The following is a 20,744-nucleotide window of genomic DNA, read 5'->3' on the forward strand; positions in this document are numbered from 1 at the left end:
GAGAATTGTACAGGAGCAGAACTCTACTCCTTTTGACAAAAACAAAAGAAGTGCAGCAAAGCATTATAAGAAAGATTTATGGTTATAAAACTATATTTAAAACATTTGTTCAAAGAGACTGCTAGAGAGGAGTCCTGTGGTATGAAATCAGTATTTGTGGAGACTGTCATAAGCTAGAAAGACCAATGAATTGACTGAATACAAGGCAGAGCTAAAATATACTAAAATATTACCGATTTTGTATTTGAATGGCTGATGTGTGAAACTGAAACATATTAGATCTATAAGCATAAACTGAATTAGTTCTGTTGAAATGTAACCAACCCCACTTTACTTACAAGCTTTTAGTAGGCTGCAGATAGAGTGGCTATGTGTCCTATTTTACAAGGTTACTCCTCTTATTTAGAGATTTGTCAGAGGGCAATTGTCCTCTGTTTGAAGGAGTCCTCTACAGTGGTACCTCAGGTTACATACGCTTCAGGTTACAGACGCTTCAGGTTACAGACTCCGCTAAGCCAGAAATAGTACCTCGGGTTAAGAACTTTGCTTCAGGATGAGAACAGAAATCGTGCTCCAGCGGCGCAGCAGCAGCAGGAGGCCCCATTAGCTAAAGTGGTGCTTCAGGTTAAGAACGGACCTCCTTAACAAATTAAGTACTTAACCCGAGGTACCACTGTATTTGTAGGGCTCTCCAGTCCAAGTCCAGGGAGCACAAGTTGTCCATCATCAGTCAGAATCTGGACAGAAGACTGTTCATGAGATGTATTTCTGTTTAAGTAATATTTATTCCTAAATTTGCAAGTATACATAGAAATTAGCAGCAATAAATTTTATGCAAATCTATGTACTTTTTGGTGATGTCTTCATGCTCTTTAGTGATATGTGAATGGCTATCCTAGTTACCAGTCTCAGCTTTTAAGTATGCATGATTTTAATAGCTGCCCTTTTAATGTGAACAGAATTCTGTGTACCATTGAATTCTAGATTATTTGTTTGTGAACCATGCTGTAATTATACCATGTTCCTTATACTATGTTCCTTCCTTATGTGTTTTGAGGCTGCTTCACTTCACTTCCTTCCCATTTTTCCTCTTTCCTCTAGGGAATATTTGCCTTGCTTAAGCAGCCTTGTTGTCTTCTGCTTCACTCCCCCCACCCCCCTGCTTCTTATATGATTGTGATTGACTTTTATTCCTGCTGAAATAAGCCCCAAATTTAGAGGTGTGCAGGTGCTATATGTCATATATCTGACTGTTGACCTGGCATCTAATACTCATTTCAGCAGCATATAGTCTTTTCTCAACTTGGATGATTTATCAGACAACCTGTAAATGGGTCGTTTTAGTTTGCATTGTGCTCTGCTTTTATTGCAGTGTCAATCTTGCTTTGTCCCGGCCTTTCAGCTACAGTAGAATAGTGAAGTTAACTCTCTGTAACAATTGCATAAAGTCTCAAATGAATGCTTTTGATTACATGCCACTCCCTGTTTGTTCATTTCGCTGGAGATAAAATGCAAATGCATCTTTTTTTAGACCAATGCGAACATAATGGCTATATCTAAAGTGCAACTCTGCATGCATGTGATTCCAAAAGGAAATTAGTTTGTGAATGGGTGGAGGGATACTGCCATAATTTTCTGAATGTAGTATAGGAGTAGCTAACATGAGGCCCACCAGATGCTATTAGACGACAAATCATTGTGCCTAGCCATAGGCCAGGAAGCTGATGGGAGGGCATGGCATTGGCTAATCCTGAGTAGATGAGCTCCAATTCTGGCCCATTTTAGCTCTGCCTGGGCCATATCCTTCACCAGCCCTGCTCCATGCGCTCCCTGACTTTGCCTGGCTGGACTATGTCTTTGAACTGTTACAAGATTGCTTGCCCAGATAGAGGCTGGAGAAATGTGTGAGGGAAAGTGTAGAAACATCTGGTTTTTGTGTGCCTTGAATTTTGCCTGCTGTACAAAGAGGTACATCCATTGCCCCCACCCACTTCTGCCTCTGGTCTGCGCACCATTGGCATGCAGCCCCTGGAAAGCTGACCCTGGGGTTTGGGGAGTGGTGGGCAGATATTGCACCTGCTTTCAACAATGCAAATGATTTAACATATGAGGTGAACATTTTCACCGTATCTCTTCCCTCTTGTATTGCTTTGTTTTTTGCTTCAAGCGAGAAATTGCATAAGTAGGGATTGGACATTGGCATAGAGCTTCGAGCTCATGGATTATGTTGCCTCTGTGTTGGAGGATGGGGATATCAGCATGTGAAGAGGAGTGCCACCCCAAGTTTCATGCTGATACATGCTTCCCACTTCTTTATCAAGTGAGAAGTTCCAGGGGCAGTGCCATTGGTTTAATTACCTTTGGATGAAATAGCATTGGGGTAAAACTTTCAGCCGTGGCAAAGGGGCTTGAATAACTCAGAGAAGCTATGAACTATGCCAAGCAGGGCACCCAAGATGGACAGGTCATAGTGGAGAGTTTTGACCAAATGTGAGAATTGATGCTTTTGAATTATGGTGCTGGAGGAGACTCTTGAGAGTCCCATGGACTGCAAGCAGATCAAACCTCTCCATTCTTAAGGAAATCAGCCCTGAGTGCTCACTGGAAGGACAGATCCTGAAGCTGAGGCTCCAATACTTTGGCCACCTCATGAGAAGAGAAGACTCCCTGGAAAAGACCCTGATGTTGGGAAAGATGGAGGGCACAAGGAGAAGGGGGCGACAGAGGACGAGATGGTTGGACAGTGTTCTCGAAGCTACCAGCATGAGTTTGACCAAACTGTGGGAGGCAGTGGAAGACAGGCGTGCCTGGCGTGCTCTGGTCCATGGGGTCATGAAGAGTCAGACACAACTCAACGACTAAACAACAACAAAAAACTTTCAGATATTTGCTTTATTAACAAATATGCAGGCAGCACGCAGGTGAAGATGTAAGCAAGCTCTCCTATAGCAGGCAGCAGATTCACAGGAAGTAACTTGTGTAGTCTTTGCAATGCTGTGCTCTAGTTTCTAACTAACTCTGGCTAAGGATTCTCAGCTCTCTATCTGTCAGTTCACAACAGCAAACTGCCCTCTCACACAGAGATGTTCAGACACACATGCACACACACTGCAGAGAACCAGTGTGAGACGCTGCCTCTGCAGGTAAATTTCCTATTCATAGAAAATCCCAAAACCATTAAAGAAACATTAAGGTTATTTTGTCAAATCCATGATTTCAATCAAGTAATGCTTTTAAGCAAAACTGTAGTGATAGATCCATTTTACTGTGATCAGGCAGCTCAAAATGAACCAGAGTGAAAATCTCATTTAAAAAGAAGAAGCTAAAATTTAGTTTTTTTGCCAGCTACCTGGTTGTTCACCTGAAGCTGTAACAGGGAAGACCAAAGATACAGTCCTGCAAGTTTGCAGCAGGTGTATGCTGGTGCCCAGCAGTTTGGCAACTTTCTTAAAGTGTTTCCTTTTTAAAAAAAATTGGCAAAAGATTAATATATAAATTAATATAGCACTTAAAGCAAGGGAAACAGCCCACCTAACACAAGGTGAGATGAAATATCTGTCATGCAGTTTAAAAAGTTGAACTGACAATGAACATCCTGTGATTTATTTTTAAGTATTACGGTCTACCTTCATTCTTAGTGAACCCCAGCAACCAAATGCAAGGGTATTGACACACCCATTTTTGCAACTTAAAATACCTGGCACATATTCTGTTGAGTGCTTTGGGACAACCACAGAGGAAATAGTCTGAGAGCAGCCATCTTGTGATATCTAGAGAGATTTGACCCTTTAATTGTAGCTTGGAGAAAAAATTCTGATATCAAATTATTTGGCACTTACTGTGTTATTCTGGTACAACATTGTTGGTGTAGTGTAATTGTTAAATAAAAGTTGTACCAGTTATTCTTTATGGCTGTCTTAAATGAGTCTAAACTTGAAATCAGAGTAGATAGATAATTTTATGATGGGTGTTAGTAAGAGGATATATTACCATATTTCACTGCATACCAAGAGCCAGTGTGGTGTAGTGGTTAAGAGTGGTAGACATATTGAGTAGACTCGTAATCTGGGGAACCGGGTTCGCGTCTCCGCTCCTCCACATGCAGCTGCTGGGTAATCTTGGGCTAGTCACACTTCTTTGAAGTCTCTCAGCCTCATTCACCTCACAGAGTGTTTGTTGTGGGGGAGGAAGGAAAAGGAGAATGTTAGCCGCTTTGAGACTCCTTCGGGTAGTGATAAAGCAGGATATCAAATCCAAACTACTATTCTTCTTCTTCTTCTTCTTCTTCTTCTTCTTCTTCTTCTTCTTCTTCTTCTTCTTCATCATCATACCGGTCGCCACTATGTAATTGTCAAACCCTCTTTCCGGACTGCGAAATTGGTTCCAGAGCATTCCCCGCATAATAGTTGCTGGGGTAATTCTGAGACAAGCTGTGGGTCCGCATGGGGGGGCACTCCTGGTGGCTCCTGAGGCAGTGAGGGCTGGAGTTTGGGCCCACATTGGCTTGTCCCCAAGCGGAGGTAGCTGGAGAGGTCAGGCAAAGGCAGGCCTGGGCTGCTGCTGCTATTGCTGCCACCTTGGGTCTCTGGAGTCAAGAGGGAAGGAGGGAGCTTGGTCATAGCGCCATGGGCTCTCGCTGTGTGCCAGAACTAGGTTGTTGCTGCTGCTGCTGCCGCCATTTGCTTTTGGCTCCCTTAGGGTCACCCAAGCCAAGAAGGGGAAGCAGCGGGTGAGTGACCACCTCCGCTGCCCATCTGCAACCCCTTCCCTCTGCCTCCATCCCGTAATTCACCTCATAATGGTCGCACCCCCCTTTTTGGAAAGGAAAAATCAGCACAAAAGAATGTGACCATTACACATTGAAATACAGTAATTATAATTGATCCACTATAGACCAATGTGTGTGAGTTAGCACAAGGGGGGGGGAGGGCTAGTGCCTGTTTTTAAAGAGCCCAAGTTTCAGAGTCCAAATCCCATTGTCTGAATCATAAGAACTGGGGTTTTAAACCTTCTTTTTATAATGTTTCAGCTCCTTAAGGCAGCTGGGACACCTTCCCCCCTTCTCAGTAAAACAGAGCGTAGAATGCAAGGTTAGTTTAAAATGGTTTGCCCACAGTTACTAGGTCTCAGGCTTGCATTATGCTTATTAGAAATGATAAGAAATGCAGGTGAATGTTCTTAGTTGAAAAATACAGCAAGAGCAACCTCAAAAACATATCCGAGGCAGATAGCTATGTTAAAGCATGTTTGTTCCATCCTGAAGCAGAGAGAGAGGAACAGGAAACAAACCTTCCTTCCTGCCTCCACAAAGGTGATTGGGTGTGATCGGGCCTTCTCTAGCAATTTACAGCTATGTGGACATTAACCCCTTTGGTTACTAACTAGCACAGACATGCATTGTTGGGCTTGACTGCAAACTCTCCCACATTTTAAGCATTTCTGGAAAGCACAGCACAGAAAAAAGTAAGATAAGCATATACATTGTCTGGCAATAGTAAGCCTGCTCTCCTTTTCTTGTTGTATAGATCTGCCTTAACCGCCAATGCCAAAATACCAGCGTATTTGGGGTTCATGAATGTGCAACAAAATGTCACGGACGTGGAGTAAGTATTGCAGATCCAATTTTTTACAGTCAGTCAACACCCAGCTGAGCAATGAAGTATTCATTGGTTACAGCTTTTGAAATCTATGATGCTTTGTCATATATCTGTCAATGTGTTTTTTTTAAGTATCCTTCCAAAAATATCAATTTGAATGCTCTTTTTAGCGTCCAAGAAAGGAAACGTGGTTTTTACCTAACACAGAAATATCTATATAAAAAAATTCCTTCCAGTAGCACCTTAAAGACCAACTGAGTTAGTTCTAGGTATGAGCTTTCGTGTGCATGCACACTTCTTCAGATACACTGTGTATCTGAAGAAGTGTGCATGCACACGAAAGCTCATACCTAGAACTAACTCAGTTGGTCTTTAAGGTGCTACTGGAAGGAATTTTTTTATTTTGTTTTGACCATGGCAGACCAACACGGCTACCTATCTGTAACTAGAAATATCTATGTTTACAATATCCGCATATTTCTAAAAATTAATCTTCTGAGGTTTACAACATCATTATCTTTCTACAAATTTATGTTCTGTGGCTAAAAAACAGAATTTCATTCTCTTTTACATAATTTTGAACCTAACATTAATTCAAAAACTTCCTGTTAATGTTTCACATATTACAGTCTGATTTGGACCTCAAACCTGAGTTTTGTAACTGAGCTTAGATATTTTAAAAAATGAACATCTTGTTACTTATTTGTTTGTTTATATTTCTATATATGGCCCTTCCAACATGTTGCCAGGGCAGTTTACATTAAAAATCAATTAAACATTTAAAATATAAATACAACCTGCATAATAGACCAAAAAAGCAGGAAGATCTCAAAAAGAACATAAGAACAAGCAAGCAAGATTAAAATTGTGTTGAAAAAGCCTGGGAATTTTGTTTGAAAGGCCTCTCTCGGGTAATCATCTGCCTCAACTTGCAGATCTGAAAAGTGACTATACAGTGTATTATAAATTATGTGGTCTCACTCCAGTAACTGATGTTAAGCATCTTAGTGTTAAACTCAGATGCCTGCCCTTTTGCACAAGTTCTCTGAATTCCTTAAAACATTTAGATTAGCTCCCAGCATTTACCTGTTTTTACTGCCAGTTCTTAAGGCGTGAGGTGAGGTGGAAACTCAGCTATAATTCTGTGGATTGTGGATTCGAGTCTCACTTGATCATCCACTGATTGGCTTTTTTTAGTTTCTTCAATGGACTGAGGAAATAACAGGCAAGTGGGCATGAATGACGAAAAGACAATAGTTTTATTAATACAAAATACAAGTAGGCGGCCTGGTGTTCTCCCTGAAGAACTACCTACCTCCTTTTGCAACTTCCAAGCAATTCTGTGGCTACAGTTCCACCACTGCTTTTTAATTCTGCAGTTGACTTTTTTTTTAGTTCCATTAGGAGATACATTTTGAACAAAGTTTCTGTGGAACAGTGCAGCCTGCAATCACATCAAGATGTAGTGTTGCCCTGTTTTAATAACTTTTAATTATTATTGAGTACAGTTTTGGGACAGGCAGTGGAGAGGCCTCATGTTCATGTACTGTTTTCCATACTCATCTGCATATTTCCCTTTGTTGTTAAGGTCTGCAACAATAAAAAAAATTGCCACTGTGAGGCCCACTGGGCTCCTCCCTTTTGTGACAAGGCAGGATTTGGTGGCAGTGTAGACAGCGGGCCAGTTAGACAATCTGGTAAGTAAATGACTTAACTGCAGAGCAAGCTTTATTATGAAGCAAAAGCCATATGGTGTTTGCTTTGGGCACCAAGTTTACAGAGGACTCCAGAGTTCGTGTCCATTTCTGGATTTCCTATTCCCTGGTTCGTTTGTTACCTCAGTCAGCTCTCTTGCAGATTGAAAATGCTTGTGCAAGTGGTCCACTTATGTGAGCAATGTGATGTTGTGGGAATAAGCTCAAGCAAGATCACAGATAAAGTCTGTGTAAGTCAGGGCACACACTACTTGTGTTTTCTTCTCAATTACTGCCAAACTATAGTAGCAATCATAGATGTGCTAATAGAAAACAATGTTTCAAACTCTTGAAGAAGTACTTAATTATTTATTAAGATAACAGTTTAACCTGGGTGAAAACTGCTTTTTGCAGCCTCATCAAAGGCATTGATTGTCCTGGCAGAGCAGGATGTGTTAGAGAAGGATGTTTTTCCTGCAACAGGCAGAGCCCTAAACAGTCTTGTGCCCCCTTTCTTTGACTAACTACTTAGTACTTAGGACTCTACTACACATGCATTTCAGCACATGGTTTTAGTTTTCCATTTCCACCAAAACACGCCTAGAGTACACACTATGAATTCCACGAGCTGCATTTTTTCTTCATTTTACGATGAATGCTAAGCATATAAAAAAGCAAATAAAAAAGTTTGTTCCTTTTTTCTCCCTTCTTTTGTAAACAAGACATAAGGCATAAGGGTGGTGTCTGACATAAGCATAATAAAAGGTAATTTGGGGGCTAAACTAAATTTGGGCGGGGGGCACTGGGTGAATCTTTGCACCTCAGTGGCACATATGCTAAAGACGGCCCTGCTTCTTGCAGTTGTGAACGAATTTTCCCTCCGTGTGAGAACTTGTTTTTTCCTGCTCTTTTCCACTATGCCATTTGCTTGAACAAGAGCTCACTCACCTGGGGGTGCCGATAGACACCAACCCATTCCTGCATGTGCCTCAAGCTGGAAAGGGTGGTCGTGATGGAGATGTCAGCCTGGGTGGTGACTTCCCAATCCATGGACTTGATGGTGTTGCTTCAGTTGCCAGGGGTGCGTGGTCTCCTGCCACCATCTGGTGTCGTGGGGACAGCACCACTTGATGTTTCTACAGCAATAAGCTGCATCAGATTTGGTTCACCTGTGCCTGAAGTTCCACATGATTTGACTTCCCTCTTTTAACTTTATCCCATGCTCTGATGTCTTTGGCTGTACTCCTAGTTTAACTAATGTGACAGAAGAATCCAACCTACATTTACATAGACAGCTAGGATTTGGCTTGGAAATGATATCGCTTTTTGTATGAACAGTGCTATTGAAAAGCAAATTAGATTGCATTTACTGCATACCAGTCCCTGTAATGAATTGTAATGTTGAGCTTATGACATCATAATAATATCCATATCAATGCAGTGGCATTACAATTTCACAGCAAGATATAGCTGACTAAAGGGGGAACTGTAAGAGAGAGAGACCTTTGCTATAATAATCACACACACAGGAGTTCAACAAGCAAATTAGACCACAGTACTAAACTCATTTCAGAGCAATCCTATGGACAGGGCCAGCTCCAGCTTTGTGGGGCCCTCACAACTGGATAACTTTTAGCTCTACTTGACTGTAAATAAATCAAGTAATGTACATGCATGTGTGAAACAGCCCATATTTCCAAGTGAATAATGAATTTAGTCTGCGTACACACTCCCGTTTTGTCTGCATCTAGTTCATCCCCACTTGTTTGGGAAGCGGTATGCACATTGTGTTTGCCACAATCCATACCTATCCTGTACATGATGTTTCTTATGAAATACTGTGTTTGGGCGGATTTCCCCCTACCTAAACCCGCTTTGATCTACATTAAGAAAAAGAAATCATCTAGCTGCATTTTAAGCTAGGAATGTGTACCATAGCCGTAGTACGTAGGGATGCTAATCTATATCATGGTTTTGTGTGTGTGAACTGTAAGCTATTTGCAGTAGCTAGAAAAGGGAAACTGATTTCATGTAATTTTTACCTCAAGATCGACTAGCTTCATTTTACGCTTTGTTTTATTTTTAGAAGAGCTGCATTTCACATTAACATGTCCTGCTACTTTAACAATCTGTTTGCAATGACAAAACTGTGCTTTGTAAATTAGGGGTTTCTACAGAAGCTAATTGTTCTTTTACACTTGACCCCTTACTAAAGTGGCTTAAATTATTATCTGAGCATTTGCACATCAACTGTGTCTGATTAAAAATATATAGAAATGTGGCTTAAGTATCTTTTAAAAATTAAGTAAAGCTTAATGCTACAATAAATCTGTTATTCTTTAAGATTCCAGACACAAAACTTGTTTTTTCTGCAATGGACTAACAAAGCTGCACCTCTGAAAAACTGTAAATAACCTGGTGAGCTTTACTCAAAACTATTTCACACACTTGCTATATCTTTCCGACACCTCAAATAATATACAAGAGAGTTATGTGAAGACAAATTATTTTTAATTGCTTATTCTAAGTTCCATGCAATTGGTTTAGTTTTTACTACTGAAGCTCTGCCCTGAAGAAAAGTGCTGTGGGATGTCCTGCTGTTACCCATTTTCTCCTCTGTTTCCTATCAACCCCCATTAATATTTACAGCAGATATACCAAAAAAAACGAGGGCAAGAATAGGTCTGGAGGGTGTCAGTGCTGAAACACAGGACCTCTTCTTGCTATGGAGCAGTGTGGTTGCCATTTATTTCCCCACTGTATTTTTCCATGAAGTTACTAAACTCTGCTATAGTAGTAACATGGGATGTGAAAACAAAGTTGGAGAAATGGACTCATCTGAGAAGAGCCATGCTATTTTCAAGGCGGTTGAGGTGGGTGGGGCCCATAGTGGTAGTTTTGCCATGGCTCCTGCATGTAATTCCTCAGTCCCATATAATTTATGCATTCCTACATTATAGGAGCAAAGAGGATGGAGGCACAGGGGAGCAGCAACCATGCCACTTCTTCTAATATACAAGTTAGCTGAGTAAAACAAAATATTTGTTTTTGACTGACGGTTAGTTATACTGCGGACATCAGGTAGACAAGACTGGTCTGGTCGTAAGAACTGTGGATTTGTTTGTTTGGTTTCAGATAAAAGAAGCTTAATAATAGGGCTACTCATAACCACCCTGTGCCTTCTGGTTGCTGGTTCACTTATGTACATCAAAAGGAAGATCTTGATTAGATTGTTCTTTATTAATAAGAAGACTACAATAGAGAAACTAAGGTATGATATATAAGTACCCTCTTTTGTAAAATGAACCATGATAGAGATCACACAAGGTTATTACACGCTGAAGTCTAAAAATCTTCAATGACAGCAGTGGGAAAGGCAGCTTTTCCTCCTATGGCTGCTGCAGATGAGATGATGATGCTTCATATTGAGATTGAGGATGTTTTGCTTCTCCCAAGGGGAATTGTACTGGGTGCAGAGAACACAGCTGTCCCAAGTGCTTACATGGGACAACCATTCTCTCCCCCATACAATTTCCGCTGGGAGCAATGGAATATCATCAAGCCTTGTTACTCCCACAGGGACTCTCCGTTCATTTCAAGGCACACAATGACAAGGAGTCCTGTGCTCTAGCACTCGGGCTTTTAGGTGACTGGAAACACTATTTCAAAGGTTTTAAAAGGGGCAATAGGGAAAGAGAATGGAGGCGTGCAAACATTTAACTGTGTTTTAGGTGTGTGCTTCTAGGTGGGTTTTTAAAATTCCACTTCAGAATGGGATGGGCTTAGTCTTGTCCCCTTTGAGAACTGGGATGGACCAGACTCTTAATGGGTCTGTTTATCCCTGCTCCATGCAAATAAAAATTTCACCCTCTGCTGCTTACCCATGCATCAAATGGGAGTCATTGCCAGACTAGCACAGGTGCTGAGGCCCTCATATAAGAGGGTTGTTTCAGAAAACTACATGCTTGCCTTTTTCTCAGATTGCATCAAGGCCACAGGGACCTGCTATTCAGACACACCCTTCTTTTTATTTCACTTTGTGGATAAGCAGTTAAAAAGGGAAGTTTGCCTTTATTTTGGCCTGCTTAAAATATTGAAACCTTGGAGTAGCATTGTTGTTTCTAGTCCACTGAATGAACCACAATATCCATAGTTGAGGTCATTACAGCTTAAGCACCAGCATCATTAGAAGAGTCTCTCGGGTGTTGTAAAGCAGCATTTCCACAGATTGCAAGAGCTAATTTAACAGACTAGTGGCTCTAAACAAAAAAATCAATTTTTTTTTTTATTCCTGCTGCAAGTGTGGTGGATGGATTTTACTTTCACTGTTTACTAAAGAAAGTAAAGATTTTTTTAAAAAAATCCTCTGTTAAAAGTATACACACATGTATGTATTTCAGGTCTGTGACTCCAGCAAGGCCTTCCAGTTCATTTGAACCTAATCATGTTCCTATCACAACCCGCAATAGTACAAATCTGGTGAAAAAGTCACAAAATTTGAATACACCTAAGGTAGGTTCTCACACAAAGTATTGTTGATAAAAATATTTCCCGTAAGTTTGAAGTATTTTTATATGGGCTGATATAATGAAATAGTGAAATTTTAGAGTATTTCTATTAATACATGAAATAAAGGGAAAGCCATCTGGGCCTAAAAATGCACTTTGGGCTCTAAGTTCTAGACAGATGGAGAAAATAGAGAAAATAAATAAATGTATTTCGACTGTGGATTGCAGCCACCATCTCAGACAGGGGCAATGCTTTCCAACATTCAAGGATTAGTGTTCGAGTAAGCTTCTGGAACCTTAATTGGTTGTTCCTTGGCTTCAGGAAAGGTAAAGTGGCCATATTAAAAATGAAACAAGTGGCAGTTAAAAGCAATCTTGAAAGCAATAGTGTTTACACCTACTAATTATAAGATACGTCTGAGAAGAACTATAGGGATCCACTCCAGTGAAAGTTAAGTATTTTAGGTTCCACTGATTTCAGTGGGAGAGTTAATCTCATACTTAGAACACAGTCTTTCCCCCTGATCCCCTCCTCTTGCCTTCTCTCTTTCACTCAAATCAGTGAAACCTAAAAAGGCCAAACTTTGGCTTCATCATGCTTAAACTATAATTGATTTGGTATAATATTGTTTTATGGATCTGCAGAGACATGATCCACAAGGATTGCAACGATATCACACAGGTAATGCTAGCAATCCTGTGAAGACACAGAATACACCACGGTCAAGCCCACCAGAGCGTATTGTCCCACCCCTGTGTGAATTACCATGTCCGCAGCCCACTTCCAGAAGGTTGCTGCCTGCCAGCCCCTCACCCAGATGTGATCAGGTACATGTTTGTTTATCCGTTTCAACTCTATGGCACCTACAGCCACCATCAGTCCAGAGCAGAACTGGATTGCTAGCTATTTAGATGTCATATTGATTCTTCAAATCACACCACAGAATAGTTTGCTCCATTTTAGTCAATCTCTCTCTGTTGTTATGTCTTTGTTGGTTGATTTCATAGCAGAGTGAAAGGGCATGCTGAAAGGGCATGTAATTATTGTTCATACCTCCATTCTAAATATTACCATTGACATCTCTTCCTGCTACACCAGTATATTGTGGTACTTTGTGGCATCTTTCTGATGTATATGCTTACGATATGCGTGCCAGGATCGGAATGCCCCTTACCCCATAATTCAAGAACACCCTTCCTGTGGGAAGCTGGAATGAAAGTGTTGCCTTTTCCTATCTGTGTTAATTTTTCTAAATGCAAGAAGTGCATTTTTACATGCAGAATCATTCAAACATACAACCCCCTTGCAGTTTCAGATTGGCTGTACTATATGATGTCTTTGTAATCTGGAGACTGAGTCAATGAGTCAATTTTATTTTATTTAGAGCCATAAGAGCCATTTAGAGAATAAGGAATTCATGGGAGGAGGTAAATGGCCTGTTAACTCTGCTCTTATCCACCCAGGGAACTGGACTGGCTTTTCATTGCACAATGTGTTCTGGGCCTCATATACTTCTCCAAATCAGTTTAGAGGGGTGATTTTGATAAGAAAAACAAACCACAGGGAAAGAAATATGTTTCCTCTCCCATATGCAATCATGTCATCAAGACTGTTACTTCCCCAATTGCTTAAAATTAGAAGGGAAAATATCAGGGGAAATATTTGCATAGCTGAGTCTGACCCTTTGTCTCTGGAACTCACAATCGAAAGATATATAGGTATTGCAGTGAAGCATGTGTTTTAAAATGTGAAATTGGGTATCTTGTGACCCTTTTATGTTTCATATCCGAAGACAGTCCACAGGAATTTTATATTGAAGTACTATTTATAACTGCCTAATGTATAAAAACATTTTTTGGTAAGTAACAAGAGCTAGTGGTTATATTGAAAACCATTTCCCTGGCTTACATGTAAAAAACTGACACATTTAAAAAGCCCTCAAAGTTACTGATCTAAAGCTAAAGGAATAAATCCATCTGATCTATAAAGACTTATGGTAACACTCCCTGGGGAAACTGGGTCAGTGAACAGGCCTTCCCAGCACAGAGAACTTTAGCAATAATGCAAATGATAGCTCTAAGGGCCATCCTGCAACACATCACCAAACGCTGGAACCTATTTTCATGTCTATTTCTATATATTGCCTGATTGTACTGACAACCTCACCTGAGGTAGGGGATTGTTCTTCTAACACTGCAATTTTTATCTCCAAATGAAGCACTTTACATGTTGCTGTTGCTATTTATTAACTGATTTATATAAGATCCACTCTCTAGGCAGTTCGCAAACTGATAGGAGTGAATAGCAGCATTTCACAGTTCACCAAGTCAGGAGAACTCTCCGCTTGTACATCTGCATGTGCAGAAAACTCTGATTAATGTCAAATGGATGTTCATGGGGGAGCGTGGTGACAGCGGTGGTTGTGGCTGGTCCATGCAGCTCCACACATTCATTTCATGTATGGAGAGAGTCACATGTATCATATAAATATAATTATACAATCTTTGTTTCATAAATGCTCTTCATACTGGAAAACCCCGTTAGGTAATAAAATCTTTTCCCTTCTGATAAAGCATGCCCCTTTTCCCCCTCTCAAAGTATGTTACTGCTAAGAGCTACAATAATAGAATTGTAAGTTATAAACATATAGTATTTCAGTAATATTTCTTCTCCATATGTTTCAGCTTGTTTTCCTTGTAAAGCCTGAAAAAAACGATGTAAAGTCTGAATGGTTTTCCTCTTGTGAAATCTAGCACCTCTACTGATACGTATTTTAACAGCAGCATTTCCTCCTTATAGGATATAATTAAAGACACTCTTACTACAGACTGTAATTTTTTATTTGAAATTAACCTACTTTGAACAATTCAGGAATAGCAACTGAAGAGTGTGTGTGTAATGTCAATTCTTAACAAGAGATCATCAGACTTATCTCTTGGTACCATCTTTCAAAGAAAAATGGAAACAGCATTTGCTATACCTATATTTGTATCCAGCAATAATCTGTTCATATTGCCTAAAAGAAAAGAGATAGGAGAGATCTATGGTTCAATTTGTTGTAAATTTGAGGTGTCCCCATGATAGCTGTACTCAGTGTTTTCTTTTTTGTTTTCAGCACAATGCTAGTGGTCATACTGTTTTCCCTTTTTGAAACAGCAAAATCATGTGGTTAAAATACACTAGAGATTTGCTTAAAGAGATAATTTTGGACCTCCTTCAGAGGGAATCATTTCTGCACCTGTTTGGTTTTTTATTTATTCATTAATAGTCTTTCTTCTTTGGCGATCACTCGTAGCTGAGTATTGATGTATTTATTAAATATCTATACTGTCCTTCATCCAAGGATCACAGGGCAGTTTATAATATAAAAACACATACCATAGTAACAATGACAATAACCCCTCCAAACCCCGCCCCCAATTTAAAGCACTATATTGTCTCCTAATATTGTACTTTCATTTTCTATAAACAGAAATAGTGAGGAGCCACATAATTTTATTGTTTGTTTCAATTCAAAGCATGATTTGAAGGACTTATGGGAAATAAATTATACTTTCATGACTGAAGAATTATATAATAAAATGGCTATTTCATTAATCTTATAGTAACAATTCTATGAACTTACATTGTATTATAGGAATCTTTCAAGCCAAGTCCTCCTCGAAAACCTTTGCCAGCTGATCCTCAGAAGAACAAATCTGCTCAGTTTAAGAGTTCCTCCACAGAAGTATTCGGGCTTCCAAAACCTGTGCCTCAAATTGCCCCTGTCAGGTTAGTTTGGCTGTTCAGTTGTGCATTTCCAACAGAAAACATGTTTAATAAATATTATAAAATATATCTTAGAATTGGCTCTTTTTTGTTGGGAAAACTTAGCTCAAGGATACCCAACATGGTGCCCTCCAACTCCCATCAGTTCTAGTCAGCAAGGGCAATGGTCAGGGATGAAGAGTTGGTGGGCAGATCAACATCTGGGAAGTACCGTGATGGCTAGCTTAGTTTCTCACTCACAAAATTGTTTCAGTCATCTAAATAAGCATCTGTTTTCCTGAGCATGTGTTTAGGTACTGCAGTTCTTCTGCAGTTGCTTGTTCTTACCAGCCAGTATATTCCCACGTGGTAAATTTGAGAAGCAATCAGATGTGGTGAGAGGGACTGGATAAAAATTCCCTGAAACAAACAAATTCCACCAAAGCTCTGCCATAAAATATGGGGAAGGGGCAGGACACTAGTATTTATTGAATGATGCTGTCATTTCAAGATGTCAGTACCCTCACTGACTTGAAAAAAGCTGATTGACATAAATTACAACCACTTAAAATTATTAATTGTTAAAATATATTTTGTGCCATGAATAAAATGTGCATAAAACAAATGACAGTAAAATATTAAGGTGAAGAGATGCCAGTAAACCCTACATGACCTGAATGAATGGAGAGGAATGCTCCTGCTTTCCAAAGAACCTTTAACAATTCCTTAAAGCCAAGATATTTATACATAATTTCTGTTGCTCCACAATTAGCAGGTTTGCTAATTTTATTATTTTGTTTCTGACCCTTTTCTTAAACAGGCCTGCCCCTAAACAACCACCTCAAATGCCTAGAGCCTGCAATACTGCCTATATGAAATGACAACATGGAACATCATTTGTATCCTGGAAAGTGAAGACAGAATTTTGCACTATTTTCATCTCTAGTTGGAGATCAATATTTTTATATCAATAGGTAGAATTTTTAATGTTCAAAACCCATTATTTTAAAGAACTCTGAGCTACTGCCTTTGGTGCTATGCTGTGTGAAGGTGGTTTGCTTCTTTGCTCAGGTACTTGTAAATTATTAATTTATATTTAATATTTATTACAGTGCAGAGCACTGTAGTAGATATTGTTTCACCATAACCAAGTTTTCCTAGGAAGGAAGCCATTTTTGTGATGTTTAAACAGTCTTGAACCATCCATTACAGATTTCTCAATGTTTGGTACAAACTCCTCAAAGTTTATTTAGTTTGGACCTGTTCCTATACAGAATGTTGACTAAAGCTGAATTGAAACTTTACTGAAACCAAGAGACAGGTGAAATTTCAAAGGCTAACGGCTGATATTTTGTCAATAGAATCTGGAGGGGAAATATTACTTCTATGGATGGAAAATATTACTTCTAGGGTGTATTTTCAAGGAAGGTCAAGAAAGTAAGTGCCAAAACAAAGAATTACCTACATGTCTAGGTTTATCAGGTCTTAGATATTGGCTCTATCATCAAACAGATGTACATTTTCTGCATAAAAATTCAGATTTTACAAAGTACATGCTTTTCCTATACAACCAGACCTTTATCATTGTGTGTTGTAACTAAAAATTATAAATGGCCTGATCCTGTGCACAGCAAAACCCTGCTTAGAGGGATAGATCTGCTGAAACAGCACTACAGTAGTTACTTGTGCTCTGACCACAATACTTAACCCCAGCCAACTTGGTGGTTCAACAAAAGGCTAGTCATTCGCTCACCCATCTGTCAGTGGGCGCCCTTTGCGGGGCCGCACACAGCACCCCCAATCCACTGGAGACTTACCAGAAATCAGCATTCTCATTTTGATGAGAACTCTGGCCCCAAATAAGTTTCAACAAATAAGCAACAGCTTTCAAAGCTAGTTTCACAGAAGTGTTCACTTCAACTCTAGTACTTGCTCTCATTGAGCAGTTGTCAGATTTCAAGTTATAATCCCACTGGTTTCGATAAATCTTTAAACAGATCACACAAACTATTTCTCGTATTATACAGCGAAAAACCCCTACATCTGCCCACATGTGTCATGTCTCAGTGTTCTAAATCTTAAAAGGCCTGCTATAGCTGTTTGAAACTAACTGAAAGTCTGTATTTCAAGAGAGTATATAGGCTTTCAGCATGCTTTCTTAATTAAAAAAACTGTATATTGTACAAGACAGTTTTAAATTCATTGTTTTTGTTGGATGTGGTACATGATTTCTGTGTTAATTGCACTGAAAAGTCTGCAGTTTGCATTCTCAGTGCAGCACAAGGACTATGTGGTTCAGTAGATCATAATTTAGAGATTGTTTACTGGTTTTCCCTCCTCTCTCTCCTGTTTCTGAGCAACATTGCTGTGGATTTTCTGGAAACAATTGGAATTAGAAGAATTTGCATAGGAGATTTTTTCAGTTTGAAATTTTCTGATGCCCTAGAAAATGTTCTAATGTAGCATGCATATTTTACTTGTACTCAGCAAACAAGGCTATAAACTTTCAAACTGCCTAGCTAGCCGAAGCTGTCTGGGCAACAAGCCTCGAACGCCCAAGCTGGTGGGGCAACAGGGATGGCCCAGATAGAACTGGGAGTCCAGACATGGACTCCTTTCCACCTATAGCTCAGCATATTTATGGGGAAAAACCCCTGTCATATTCATAATAGTCAATTAGAACTAGCTTTATTCTCCTTTCTCCCTCCCTTTTACCAGTATTGAACAGTTGATATTGGTGATACTCTCATTTCAACCCCTGCAAAAGAAAATCAGCTTACATATTCTCTTTCATATCATAAAGTTGGCAAATTATTTGTTCCACGCTATATAACTATTTCCAGCACCTAGACCTTTGGCCATTACTCTTGCCTATGCAGTGTGCTAATATCCAAAGTATCTGTGCTTCTTCAGACAGAGAAACAGAACTTGAAGACCTTTTGTCTTTTTCCAGTAAGTAATTTAACTTTCCCAATTACTTTGCCCTGTAACTAGGCAACCACACAGTCATGCTTATGAACAAAGCAAATAAAATATATCCACATCACAAACAAAACCAATAAAGCAAAAAAGAATCCACAGAAAACAGTTTTGCTCCTGAAGCTTGCATATGATATAAATTATAGTATCAGTAATTACACAACAAGACATTCTGGAAAATGTCAATGTAACATTTATGCTAAATGAGGAGAGTTGCTGATGATGGTAGCACTCAACTTTTTAAAGATAGGATTTGGCATTTCATTTTAAATGAAAGGCAGGTGCTGTTGGGGCTCTTTAAATTACCTTTCATGCATCTTGAGTAGTATATTTTTCTTCACTCCATGTTGTTTCATTTGACTGCCATTAATAGGAAACCCCAACTTGATTATTACTAAAGTAGCATTTTATTTTATTTTATTTAGCAGGAATCAAATCCTCGGGCGTGATTGCTGTAAAAATATGCTGGGGTTTGTAAATTCCCTTTTTAATCACTACATTATTATTTTTCTATTCCTAATCATGAAAGAGCTAAAGCAATACTGTTTAAGAACTGAACTGTTCAATCAATGAACAGTCTGTGCTTTACAAAAGGCAGGTGGTTTCACATGAGGAACATAATCCTCCTCTGCCTAGCTCAGTTCACACTATATACCACTGCATGTGCAAAATGGAAATCAGATTGGTAGTCTTTAAATGCATATCACCATGTGGATCTGTAGGTGCTCTTCCCTATTTCTTCCCTATGTTTATCATTTGCTGGGTAAAGAGCGTCAAAACATGCATCAGAATTTGTAACTGACTGTTGCTCTCATATATTTATTACACTGCAAATCTTCAATGCAATTTGTATTTTAATGTGCATCCCCATCATGGTAAAACTAGTCATGCATAAGTATCTTTTTAACCAGAGAGAGATAGGTGAGGTCATATAAGTAGTATATGTCAGGACTAAAGATACAATATGCTAGTCAGCACACAATACAAAACAGTCATAATATTTCCACAAAGGATTGTAACATACCTTTTAAATAGGCAAGATTACTTCAAAGCTGAATGCAAACACTTATGTTTATTAGCCTTCAGCAAACACTAGGTTTCTCCTGAATTTCATGGCAGCTTGCTTTCTCTGGCTGTTTTTGTATCTATCAGCTTCCCCCACTAGAAAATGCTTTTAAACCTCTTATTGTGATGTGAGCAAGGGGAAGCTCTTGTTGTGGAGTCAGCAAGGAGAAGCAACACATGGTGTGTTAAAGTGGTAACCTGCCCTAAGACATATTGGTAAAGAGTGGATCAGAGATCTAATTAATTAATTAAGCATTTTAAAGCAGCAGCTGCACTTTTCAAACAATTTTGCGTTATTAGATAAGGTCATGTATGCTTTCATTGCAGTGAAACCAAAGGCAGTCAATGGAGTCCTGAAGGCCCATTGCTTTTCAGTGGAGTTAAATTGTTTATCTCATACATGTTAAGGCTGATTTACACATACATGTTTTCCACTTGATTTATCATCACTTACCAGTTCTTCACTCTCAGCCAAATGTATGAATTGTCTCTGATGAAAGGTATTTCACTTGATATTCTGTAACAGAATTGATATCGTGTAATAGAATTTTCCTATCTGTGGTGATTAATCTTTGATGGCTTAGTCACTAATATTACTGTCAATAACAGTACTATCAATAACATGAACCTACATTCTCTTTAAAGCACGGAATTTATTTTGATAAAAATATATTTAACATTATAATGTTAAACAGATTTAAATTTCTATGGTCTACAAGCCATCACCCTGATACAAATCCATATGAAATTCAATGCACAGAAAAAGCTCTCATATCACTGTCAATGTTAGTACTGTGCACATTTCTTTTTTCCCTATGGGCTGGCACATTCAGCTGAAAGGAAAACCATTTCATGTCAGGGAGCTTCTGATGTGATTTGGAAAAAAATATTGGATTGGGGAAGCACACTTCATGGCAAACACGATATTCTTTCTCGACTTTAACATGCACAATAGATTTCAGTAAGCTGAGATTTATGTGTCATATAATGACATAAAGAGCTGCTTATACCTAGTCCATACCATTGGGCCCAGGACTGCTTGTTCTGACTGGCAGCAGTTACTTCAGGACCTTTCCCAGCCCTTCTTCCAGATAATTTCCACTGAACCAGGAACATTTTGTATATAGAGCATGTGCTCAGTCACTTTGCTAGG

At 39.2% G+C, this 20,744-nt stretch overlaps 2 protein-coding genes across 6 annotated transcripts in view; one reads left to right on the forward strand and one right to left on the reverse strand.

The window, feature by feature from the left end:
- Nucleotides 1-17,557, forward strand: part of ADAM12 (ADAM metallopeptidase domain 12) — a 195,990-nt gene extending 178,433 nt beyond the window's left edge. For 2 of the 4 annotated variants that reach the window (XM_081863182.1, XM_081863183.1), the window contains 7 exons: nt 5,526-5,603; nt 7,186-7,294; nt 10,427-10,562; nt 11,692-11,803; nt 12,445-12,627; nt 15,438-15,571; nt 16,368-17,557. In XM_081863182.1, coding sequence (XP_081719308.1) covers nt 5,526-5,603; nt 7,186-7,294; nt 10,427-10,562; nt 11,692-11,803; nt 12,445-12,627; nt 15,438-15,571; nt 16,368-16,428 — 813 coding nt within the window. In that variant the 3' untranslated portion in view covers nt 16,429-17,557. Of the gene's footprint in view, nt 1-5,525; nt 5,604-7,185; nt 7,295-10,426; nt 10,563-11,691; nt 11,804-12,444; nt 12,628-15,437; nt 15,994-16,367 lie in introns of those variants that run through there. The other 2 variants (XM_081863180.1, XM_081863181.1) reach the window with 1 other exon arrangement.
- A 1,489-nt stretch (nt 17,558-19,046) lies between these two features.
- The window catches only part of FANK1 (fibronectin type III and ankyrin repeat domains 1), a 32,638-nt gene continuing 30,940 nt past the window's right edge, over nt 19,047-20,744 (reverse strand). For both annotated transcript variants that reach the window (XR_014156906.1, XM_081863321.1), the window contains one exon: nt 19,047-20,108. The gene's annotated coding sequence lies outside the window, so the exon portion shown is untranslated. The remainder of the gene's footprint in view (nt 20,109-20,744) is intronic.

The sequence above is a fragment of the Podarcis erhardii genome, assembly GCF_964252035.2.
Source record: "Podarcis erhardii genome assembly, chromosome: 5".
Classification (NCBI taxonomy): domain Eukaryota; kingdom Metazoa; phylum Chordata; class Lepidosauria; order Squamata; family Lacertidae; genus Podarcis; species Podarcis erhardii.